Source organism: Topomyia yanbarensis, chromosome 2 (assembly GCF_030247195.1).
Source record: "Topomyia yanbarensis strain Yona2022 chromosome 2, ASM3024719v1, whole genome shotgun sequence".
Classification (NCBI taxonomy): Eukaryota; Metazoa; Arthropoda; class Insecta; order Diptera; family Culicidae; genus Topomyia; species Topomyia yanbarensis.
In genome coordinates this window covers 120,493,331-120,505,458 of record NC_080671.1, presented here as the reverse complement: position 1 = coordinate 120,505,458, position 12,128 = coordinate 120,493,331, and the positions used below count along the sequence as shown (strand labels likewise).

The 12,128-nt window shown below is 39.8% G+C and overlaps 1 protein-coding gene across 1 annotated transcript in view; it reads right to left on the bottom strand.

Annotated features, from left to right (window-relative positions):
• Positions 1-823: 823 nt before the first annotated feature.
• The window catches only part of LOC131679583 (larval cuticle protein A2B-like), a 44,191-nt gene continuing 32,886 nt past the window's right edge, over positions 824-12,128 (bottom strand). The window contains exons 2-4 of the mRNA XM_058960322.1: positions 3,095-3,175; positions 2,268-2,384; positions 824-1,456 (exon numbers count right to left, since the gene is read on the bottom strand). Coding sequence (XP_058816305.1) covers positions 1,040-1,456; positions 2,268-2,384; positions 3,095-3,175 — 615 coding nt within the window. The 3' untranslated portion in view covers positions 824-1,039. The remainder of the gene's footprint in view (positions 1,457-2,267; positions 2,385-3,094; positions 3,176-12,128) is intronic.

The following is a 12,128-nucleotide window of genomic DNA, read 5'->3' as shown; positions in this document are numbered from 1 at the left end:
ATAAGACAGTCAATCAATCGAGAGGTTTTTAACCATGAATCAAACACCCTGTATATATTCAAACGGGCAATATGTATCTAAGCATTAGTTACTTCGGTTTATTCTTTACAGTTTCAGGTACTAATTTTAGTAAACGCATTGATTTGTAGTGATGTCAATCTTGGGATAAAAATAAAAATTTCGACAAATTGGTGCTTTTTAAAATGAATCTTTTAAGAACAAACCAAAGTTATATAAATACATTGTTGGAAGAAACTACCAAAAATAGCTTTTAAGGAACCCCTACCAATATATCGCTCGTACAAACATATAAATAAATAGTATCCTGAATTGAGATACTCCAACTTAACCGGTACACAAGGTTGCAAACGAAAAATATTTTTAAAATGTTGTATAAAAAATGTTTCTAGAAATGGTATTACCCCTTTAAGAAAAATGAATGTGCTGGCCGATTCAATAATCAAACAATCAAACTTCATGAAACTCAGCTGGAGACCCCTAATCACAAAAACATCAACGATAGCTAAAAATACTTTTGTTCACCATTTTTCAGTTTGTGACCATGGTGCGGCATCTCACCCGCAATGACCTTTTTTTTTTAAAAAAAATGTTCATGGAAATTTGATGAATTTTTTTTCATGACAAAAACCATTTCACAGTATTTTATCAAATATTGAATGGTTTACTTTGATGCAGGATCGATTATAAGAAATGTGCGGCATCTCTCCCCAAATTACCCTATCGTTTAACAGAGTCAGTCCACAAAGTAGGCCATTATTTATGTTGGATTTTCTTTCGGAAGTTGAGGCAATGGAACGTAGAGTTTAGTTTAACTTATTTATTGACTAACAGTACAATACTTTATTCGATAATCTCATCTTATGTTGCAACCAGTGTGTGTGTGTGTATCTACAAAACAGAACAAATTTGAGCCATTGTTTAAAACCTACGATTGTAGAGTTCCTTCCGGATCCGAGTCCATTTCAATGCCGCAAAGTTCGAGACGTAGATGCGTTTCCTTCGCGCATCACTGCGCTGTTTAGTGGTACACTGCCGCGTGGGACAGCAGCGGTTCGTGATGTACCAGGGCTGGGGCGTGATAGGCCAGAGATGGAGCATGGGCATAACTGATAGCTGGCGCATGAGCGACGGAGTAGGCCGGTGCGTGGGCGACGGAGTAAGCCGGAGCGTGGGCAACGGAGTAGGCTGGGGCATGTGCGACGGAGTAGGCTGGGGCATGGGCGACGGCATAGGCTGGAGCGTGATGGGCTACAATGGCTGGGGCAGCGTGGGCAACAACGGCAGGCGCAGCGTGGGCAACAACGGCTGGTGCGGCGGCAACGGTCTTCACAACTGCGGCATCGGCGGATTTGGACACTACAGCATTGAATCCGTTGATGGGATCAGCAGTGTAGTCCACGGTACGACGGGTGCCATCGGGTTCAACTAGAGAGTACTGGAGAAAGAAAAAGATGGAACCGTCAGGGTATAAGGCTATGTCATTGAATTAATACGTCTTCTGCAGATGGCGCACTTTTGATTCTATCACAAAAGTTCCAGGAACGCGAAACTAATTATGTGAGTCGTTTTAACGTTTGTCTTTCCTGGGTGCTGATAGCTAGTAGGCCCCAGTAGCTGCGAGCAGGCTCCGCGGTTGTCACGGAAGCCATAATTTAACGTCAACCAAACGGAGGCATCTTTTGAGGCTAGGAATGCTTGCTGACGTAGTCGCTTTGTGTGTGTGTTTCTAGTGCTTCAGCATCAGCATAGGTAGGTAATATTACTCGCATTCAATAACCCATCAGGAAAGCTACCACGCAGGAAATGTGGTGCCTCGTTTCGAAAAAAAAGAAGTTTGAATAAAACCAGAACGACGTCTGTCAGTGAGATGGGGGTGGATATGATGTAGGTTGAAGGAACAGAATTGATTTATAAATGATTGGAAGCAGCGATGGTTACCGTGGTTTCGCCGAGGATTCTGTTAAAGCTGTACGTGTGCTCATGATTAACTAAACACCTTCCTGGATTTAAAGCAGAATGAAGAATATTGGGGAAGGCAAAATTGAGCTTAATAATTTTTAAAAAGAGTAATTAACAGATCCTTATCAGCTACGGTTTGAGTCTCACTTATCCACACGCAATAATAGAATTCTTCTCGTAATTGAAACCATTTCCGAACAATTTGGCGCGTGGTTCATCCTCTATGGAGCCAAAAATGCTCTCCCGTTTAAACTATCGCTATCAGGTCATATCATAAAAAAACGTACCTGTCCCTGCACAACATCTCCATCGCGGGTTTCGTGCTGCTGCTTATTGTCTCCGGTAAGCGCATCCTGAACGTCGTACGAGAAGCTGTACTGTGGATGTGCGTCGTATTCTTCGGTCTGCGGAAAATAGTGAGAAGCGTTGGTGAATTTGGGAAGCAAGTTTAAAATAAATAGCTGCACTCGGATGTAGCGAAGATTTACGACGTGATTCGCTGGCTAAAGAGCTGGTAAAGGAGGTATGGATATAAATTTAATTTTGAGCATTTATCGGGGGTAATGAAATTGTTGAACGGGGTGTCACCGAGTAGAGCGATAAATTTCAGCCGAATGGGGTTGGGAAATTTAAAGTGCCAATCTTTATATGATCATGCTATATTTTTTGTCCGTTGAATGAACAATAAAGACGCTTTATATTTAGAGGGATCATGACGAAGGATTGCTTAATGAGTTCGTCACTTGACGGCTGTTGTCTCCAGGGGCAGAGTCGTGGTATCTTAATTCGTTCTCTCTGATGAATATTCCTTGACTTTTTTCGAGGTTTGATAGCAATTTGGCAAACTAGTATTTCTGCATCTGTTCAATTTTGTCATGTTGGTGCATATAAACTATTTTTTCTACCATAACTCTGGATTCACAGCAGGTACTGTGTGTACCAATGAAATGAAAGAGTGAACATCGCAAGAGAAAATAATTTAACCTATTCGCTTCTCTAAACATCCAAATGAATCGTTGTCATGACATTCAAAGTGCCAGTGTCAGGTTCCGACTTTCTGCATTGTCGACCGACCATGATTTTGATGCTGGTGCTAGGAATTTGAACCACCTACCTTTACAATGGCAGCTGGAGCGGCCACGCCAATTGCCACCGAGTTGACACCGACGGCGACGGCAGCGAGCAGGACGAATACCTGTTGGTTTGTAGGTTGTTTGGGTGGGATGGTTTTTCATCATCGTATTCCGCAATGTTACCGTCGAAGGCGTTGTTTCAGCACAGCATAGTTTGGATTTCCAAATGAATGGCCATGCGAAAAATAAATAAATAAATAAAAGGAGTTGTTGGTTAGGTCCGTTCTGGGATGGAAATCACCTGCAATCACCCGCTGTGCAGTATAATTATATTCTGGGAAATTCAATCACCATCAGAGCGATAGCGAGAGTTCTGCTCGCGTTAGTTTTTATGAAATAATTTGTTTTTTTTTCGTAATAAAATAAATTTCGTAGTATGTAACGCAACCGAATTTAACCGGAAATCAACTATCGCTAATAATTCTCAACCGTAGGAGTAAGTTTTCAATCTTAGATATAAGGACCTGATTCCCAAGAGAGTTGTATTAGGCATCTTGGGGAACAGGTGTATAGTTAGATTCTATGAAAGAGATAAAGAATTACCGCACAAAGATAATTCAGCATACTGTGATTAACCCACGATTTCTGAAATGGCACATATTTTAATGGCGAATGGAAAGATAACAAAACACTCACTTCAGATATCAGAATCTGTCTAACAATATCCTCAGTTGGTAATTGACAGTATTAACACGTTATAATCTGGCCTCATAGTTACACACCGTCGTTTGAGAATGAAGGGTGCATTAACCAAAAATGAGGAATACAGGAGTAGGGCTAGTTGAACACTTATCCACCATGATGATTTCATAAATATTTCGAGAAATACGATTTTTATCGTATCATTTATCATTTATCATTTTATCGTTTATCATTTATCATGTTATCGAGTGAACGAATACTCCGAGGCTATTTTATGTGAGTTGATGTCAAATTCCGCTTAGCTTGCATCGGCATAACGGGAGCAATGTATAGCACAACAATAAAGATTGTAGAGGCGCTTCTAAATAAGACATCACTGCATCAATACGTGCAAATGGAAAACAAAAAGTGTGCATTAAGACTGCCAAGAAATAACAACTTTCTTGAATTCGAAGCAAAATCGATCCCGTTAGCTTTGTTGTGTAAAAATTTCGCTGCTGAAACACTGGAGAAGTCTGTGTTAGATGTGAGTCGGGTCAGTTTACCCAAATGCTGACAGCGAAAGCCAATGAGTTTCTTGGTGAGAAATACAATAAAGAAGGTCTTCAAGCCCAGGATCAAGATTGTTAGATTTGTTGAAGAAATTCTATAAAATGAGCTTGTGCCGAAATTGAGAAAACAGAACGGACTATCTGACTCGGCTATACCTAATATAATTCGAGTAAAAAGAATGGAAATTGGCTGAATGACTAAATAATTGCTGTGCTAGAAACCGACGTCCTATCATTCGAATAGTTGGGGAAACGTCAACGTATCAGTGTTGGAAGGGAACGTTACAGAATATAGGAAGCGGTTGATGTTCATCAGTCTTTCAATTGCTCGGAATACTTTCATGGAGCATCTGAATGTAATAAATCTGTTTGCTGTACCAAATGCACCAGAGCTCATCAGGTCAAGGATTGTTATTCAGAGTTTTGGAAATGTGTAAACTACCAATCGGGAAAATATTTGAGATCCGTTATTCTTCATGCAGTTCCGAATGCCCCCTTGTACCAAATACGTCTTAAGTCCCGATCAGAAACGCTTATCAAAAAGATTGCAAAACTATGTCTTAGGTTATTACTTGTTATAATTTTCTGTTATTTTAACTTCCAACGAGACCTAATTTATAACATAATATGTTACGAAAATTGCATCCTGTTATAATCTTGTTATTTCATTCTGATCGGGGAGGGATAGGAACGTGTCAACTATGTTACATAGCGACAAACTTATGATTACGGTTTAAAAGCCAACTGTCAAAATTTTCTTTGAAAGGAAATTCTAGAGACAAACCGTTACTCACCAATCACAGATGTTGGTAGTAAAAGATTTCTCTTTCATTAACTGCGATGAACTGTGTTTAGCCAGTAACGGATTGTCTGGAACTTTCTTTCAAAGAGAATTTTAACAGTTGGCTTTTAAGCCGTAATCATATCGTCGTTTGTCGAGAGCTTATTAATCTTGGATCGTTCCAGGTAATTTTATGAACAATATATGCCAAATCGAAGCTAAGGATGGCGCTGAACACTCTCTCTTTCTCGCAGTAAAATTCACCAATTTCAGATACATGCCAACGTTTCGACTGCCACTTTCAACGCACGTGGCGATGCCACCATTTTTTGTCCACGTAATATGATCGAACATATATGTTCGGCCGGAGTTTGGCAAGATTTTGCACCTTCCGGAAGCAGTTCCCAATTGCAAACCGACACTCAAACTGATGCCTTTGGTTCACGCTTCGAATCTCCTACAAACAGTAATATGCAATAAGCGATATCATTAGCTTAGCGAAATTTTTAATGCATCTATTATCAAAACGCACGAGAATTAAAAACAAAACTGAATTCTTGGTTTCTTGTCGCAACAAGCTGCGAATACAGCATCATCATTCTGACAAAAAACTTATTTGGATGGACGAATACAGTCGGAACAGTTGTTTGACATTGCGTTTGATGTTCACAGACGAGATATTCAGAACAGTTTAAAGAGCATCGGTGGTGGAGTTCTTATTGCTGTGAGAAAAGGTTTGGACTCTTCGATAGTTGCGACGGAGTATTGTCATGCGCTGGAGCAGATTTCTTGAGCGTTTTTTCAAAAAGACATATCAACAATGAGTCACTCTCATTGTTTACTTTCTCTTCTGTTAATAATTTGGTCGTTTTAACATTTAACTCTGCATAATATGCTAGTCAAACCACCGTCTTCGATCTTTACTGTAAAATAAGTTAAAAGGGCTATAGAGACGCCGTAATAATCGAAAGAGAAAGTAAACAAAGAGAGTCACTTATTGTAGATATGTCGTTTTGAATAAAAGCTCTAGATTTGGGTACGAGATGGGCAACATAGCAATATGCTTTTTGTTTTTGCTCTTTCTACCACCCATCAGTTGAAGTTAATGAGCATCAAATTCAGGAAAACCATCTCGCTTCGGTTTCTACGATTAGTGCTTTTTCATTAATCGGTAATTAAATTGTTATAGTTGGTGATTACAATCTGGCCGGTCTATGCAGGATGCACAAAGAAGAAGGCTGCACCAGAATTGATCCAGCAAAGTCGACAGTCGAACCTGCTGGCTTTTTCTAATCTTGATCAGAGGAATTTGGTATACAATTCACTTGGTAGATCTTTGTACTAGATATATATTAGAAAGACAAATCCAATAAATCCTAAATCATTTTGGAGCTTTGTCAACAGTAAGCGTAAGCACACTGGTCTTCCAGTAAGCATGTTTTTTAAGAGAGACGAACTCCTCAAATACCTCCAACAAATGCTTGTTGTTTGTCAATCACTTTGCCAGTGCATTCTGCTATGAGACATAACATAACAGGGCATAACTTTTTTACCATTGGGTAAAAATCAACCAAATTTTGCACACTTTATTATTGATGTGTATTGTTTACATGCTGTCAAACTCGAAGTCGTGTTTTTCGATTCAACGAAAATGGAGGTGAACCAACGCGAGTCGATAGAACAAATTCTTTCCAAACACCTGGAATTTCCTGACTGGTCGCACCCGCAGTTGGGAAAAATGTAGAAACATTCACCATTCAACCGTCTCCAGAGTGTTGAAGCGGTTCCAGGTGCGGTTGACGTTGGACCCCGGCAAAGGATCTGGAAGAAAACCGGGACCGGAGAACAAAAAGACGGAGGGAAAGGTGAAGCGGATGATTAAAGCAAATCCCAACGTCTCAAGCCGTGATTTGGCTAAAAAGATCGGCATGTCGCAGAGCTACGTCCAGAATGCAAAGAAGAGAGCTGGACTACATACATACAAGGTACAGAGCTTCCCAAACCGCGTTGAGCGGCAACAATCGACGGCTAAAACTCGGGCACGGAAGCTCTACGAGAAGATGCTGACAAAATATGGCTGCTGTGTGATGGACGACGAAACGTATATAAAAGCCGATTTTAAGCAAATTCCGGGATTGGAGTTTTTCACCGGCAAGAGCAAGTTCTATGTGGACGACAAATTTAAGAGGAAGAAAATGTCGAAGTTCGCCTCCAAATATCTCATTTGGCAGTCCATCTGCTCTTGCGGACTGAGGAGTGAGCCTTTCGTGACAAAGGGCACAGTAAATGGCGAGATCTACAAATCTGAGTTCCTCGAGAAGCGCCTTTTGCCGTTCTTGCAGCAGCACGACGAAGCTCCGCTATTTTGGCCAGATTTGGCATCATGCCACTATTCTAAAAGTGTCCTGGAGTGGTATGAGGCCAATTCTGTCCATTTTGTTCCAAAGGACATGAATCCGCCAAACTGTCCGGAGCTGCGCCCGGTGGAGCAGTACTGGGCAATGATGAAGCGGGAAATTTGGAAGAGCAAGAAGGCAGTCAAAGACGAGAAGGACATGTTAAGAAAATGGAAAAAAAAACTGAGAAACTGGTACTGGATGACACTGTAAAGACTTTGATGGAGGGCATCAAGCGAAAATGCGTCCAATAAACTTCAATTGAGCATTCTCAGCAAAGGGTGAATATGGGGAACTGAAACCTTCGCTATAATTTAGAATAAACATTATACTTGCATTCCCCATCGAGAGCTCAGGAGTTCTTTGGGAGACTTTTTTCCGGATCTATTTTTTGAATATTTTTGGACTTTGGGCCGTTATTTTTCATAAATACTCACACCAATGTATATGCATTTCCAATATCATTACAAAACCGGTATTTCTAGTTCTCAATTGACATATTTGATCATAAGCTTGACTCAAAATTCAATAGAGATGCGAGGAGTAAAAAAACATACGTGGCGTGTCTCTTTTAAAATTGTTATTTTCAATACTCATGTTGTCCTGTTAAGTCACACATTTTTCAGAAATACCCAAGGATTTCCTTAATTATAATAGGGGAACCCGGGGTTATTCGGACCTACTTAAGCAAATCGCCCTTTTAGGTGGATAGATGTGAGAAAATTTACCTCAGCTACATTTTGTTGCCATAAAAGGTTCATTTTCACCACTCAATGGCAGCGCTAGGCGACGATTTGCAAACTTCTACGTTTTTCCATCCTTTTTCAATGTAGGGGTAATTCGGACCTCCATACGGGGCAATTCTTTAAGTTTTTTGCAATGGAATTATGTTTACCTATAAAATATTTATAAGAGAGACTCCTTAAGAAGCAAAAAAAAAAAATAAATTCCTTTACAAAAACTTAATCTGGTATGTCACAGCTGTCGATTGGCAACCCATGTATTTTCTTTGCTGTAGCGTATGCAATGGTGTGCCATAAAATAGGAGCCTCAAGCTTTCCAAAACATTTACCTTATATTTTTTCACTTTTATTTGCTGCTTTAATCACGGTTTTTCCATTATAATGATTTCTGTTTTGAGAATGGCAATAAAACGAAACACGTTGTATCTCCTTTCTACAAAGAATCAAATTCAGCTCTCAAAATTAATGCTTCAGAATAGCGGTTCCACGAATATGTACGATAGTCAGAAAGTCTTGCCATTTTCTGAGAAACTGAGGGTGTCCGAATTATTCCCACTGTCTTAATAGCCCCGGGTTCCCCTCCCAAGCAGCACTTGTAACAAGCAACGACAGCGATTAGTTGCATAAGCAAAGGCTTTTACACGTGCGCTTTTTGGGTTGTTAAACTAGCGCAATAATGGTTGCCATATACCTTTATGTAACGAATTATGTTGCTGAAACTGCTAGTCAACAACTGGTGTTGCTCGGGCTATATATAAACACTCAGTATAGAGATGAATTAAATTGTTGATGAAGTCAGAGCCGTAGCGTGCGGTTGGCCAGGGTGATTTCCGTCAAGGACGCTAACCTTAGGGGGCGCTAAAATCTTGATCTGCTTTATAAAATAGGTGTGGTTAAATTATAAAATTTGGATACCCGAATAGAATGAAATAACAAGATTATAACAGATTGCAATTTTCGTAACATATTCTGTTATAAATAAGATCTCCTTAGTAGTTCAAGTATCAGAAATTTATAACAAGTAACAACGCGAGATACAGTTTAGAAATATTTCTGTTGTTTTTGTTTTGTGTTTCTGATCGGGTAGGAGTATCATTCCTTGGTACACACAAAATTACTGTTCGAGAGTCGATCTGAAAAAGAAAGCCAAAACAAACAGCAAAAAGGCGCATTAACTGAGACTCTACCAAAGGCGCCAGAAGACCACGCTACGGCTCTGGATGTAGTTATCGATTTTTTATCACATGCTTCCTCATAGTGCAACGTTTCGAATCTTCAGGGAAAAGTAGGGTTTGAACACAATTTAGTTATAGTTTACTTATTGCGCAAATTTCTCACGACTGCAAACGGTTACATTTTCGTTGGCATGTAATCTGAAATTTGTTTCCGTAAGTCATAATTCAACAGAAAGTGCCATACTTCCAAGGGTTTAACATAGGACCGCGTTTCGAAATATTGGGAAAACAAGAGGTTAGAGATTAGGTTTAGAATTTTTGGTATGCTAAATAGAATTACTAAATTTTTGCAATATTGGATCAGCAAAATGCTCACGAATTTCATAATTAATTTCGAAGTAAGTATATCTTTCTTTAATATAGTAAAATGCTTTTTTCTAAGCGGCACGGAATCTTTCCTAAACGGCGAGTAAATTTTGTCAGCCTATCTATCTATCGACAACATTTAGCATGCAGTACTTTAAAAGTTGGTAACAGTTTTTATCATTGCCGAAAAATAATTTCAATACTATTTATTCGTAGCACGCAAAAAATGCTGTGACATTATCCAACCCATAATTTTTTCGAGACTAAAGTAATAGGAACATACATGTCTGAAAGTTTTCCTAACACCGCCAGTACTGGTAGCTAGTATGATTTTATGTCTACACGGGAAAAAATCCGTTCATAAATTCATGAACAAAAGGTCATGATTTCGTGAACTGAACGATTTACGGAAACCGTGACCAAGTTCCTGAAACTATGAATAAAAAACCTCGTATTCATGAAAGTATGTTTTCTAAAAACTAGTTCGCCCCGAATATATACATGGCGTTACATTAGAATGGTTGGTTGGGTTATTGTTGTTGTTCCCTGGACATGTTTAGTTTTTGTTGTTCATGATTTGGGAATACACAGTCGACAGTCAAACGTTGTTCATGATTTCAAGAGCTTATTCGCGATTCTTGTGAATACTCATGATGTTAGTGGGATTAAAGTTCATGATTTTAAGATCTTAGTCGCGATGTTCGTAATTTCCATTCACTTTATCGTGATATTTTAGTCATGAGTAGAGTGCTTCATGTTCATGATTTCAGGATCTTTGTCACGATTTTAAATATTTTTGTCACGAGTCATGTGATTTAAGTTCATGATTTCAGGATCTTAATCGCGATTTTTGTAACTTTTGTTCATGTTATCGTGACATTTTAGTCATGTATAGATCAATTCATGTTCATGATTTCAGGATCTTGGCCATGATTTTAGATATTTTTGTCACTAGTTCCGTGATTTGTGTTCATGATTTCAGGATCTTAGTCACGATTTTCGTAATTTCTGTGCATGTTATCATGATATTTTATTTTAGAGCTTACTTTCAAAGACTAATGTAACTAATCTTTGGTTTTATGACTAATGTTCATAAAGTTGTGAACTAGTTCTCGGCGGAAACCGTGACTGAAGTTCACAAAACAAAATCAAAAATTTCCACTAATGAAAGCGTTATGCGGGCGTTACTGAAGGGAAATTGAACATAATTATAAAAGCCATGATTTTTGGTCATGGTCCTGTTTTCGTAACGTAAAAACGTGATTGTTCCAGAATTCATGGCACTTTATCACGATTTTGGGAACAATTTTTTTTCCGTGTACGCTAAGTGCTGCTGGGCACAAAAAATCTCGACGCCTCCGACCTTAGCCAAGTGTGCGTAAAGATGGTACTAATTCCCGAAAACTCCACGGGGAATCTAACTACAGAGTTACCATCCACATACAGTTAGTTGTAAATTCAGCTCAGGTTCCTCCACCGACGTGTTCCACCGTGCCATCAGGGATCAATAAAACAACCGGCTGTTGCATATTCTATTTTCGAACTACCGACACAACTACCCTTCGCTCCCCCCGCCCCCCACAATCGTCGAATGCTGGAATTTATTTCCGACGTTAAATACTACACCATCACGGTTTCGCATCCCCCATGCAGAACCATTTATTTGCATTACAATCGCACCTAAAGTGTCGATGGTGATGGTGATGATGATGCTGCTTACTTGGCTTCGGCACCCTCTCCATCGCGCCGTGAGGGTCGGGGGGGGGGGGGATTGTGTAAATAGCGTGCAGGTTCCCAGCAGCCCCCAAGGGATGTACGCCGAGAAGTTGTTTCTCAGCTGCGAAACGGCTAGGCTAAAGCTATGGGGACAGGAGCCCCTCGAAGATTTATTTAAATTTATTTCTAACTGAAATGTTTTCCGCTTATAAAATAAGCTTTTGATGCGCTTTGCGAACAGGGAGGCAGGGGGGACCTGGTCTATTGCGGTGTACCAGGAGGGGCGGTGGTGATGTAAAAAGTTTCGTTTGGTCTGGCGGGACTCACCATTCATTGAGCAAATATTTGCGAGAACAATTTTCCCGCACTTCACACTTTGACAGCGTCGACGACCACGGCGCGAACCACGATTGGCTCTTTTCCGTATTGAATTGTATAAATTAATCAAATACAGCACTTGTCGCTTTCGAAAGTGGTTTTTGAAGGATCGTTGGAAGTACTTTTGCCTGTTGTGGAATATACATTTCTGCGGTGGTTCAGAAGTCTCAAACACTGCACAGCATAGGGTCTTACTCTCGACTGTCAATCTGTCTGCAATTTACCGATTTTGCCGGATAAGTTGGTTAGAGCCACGTTTCAGTGATT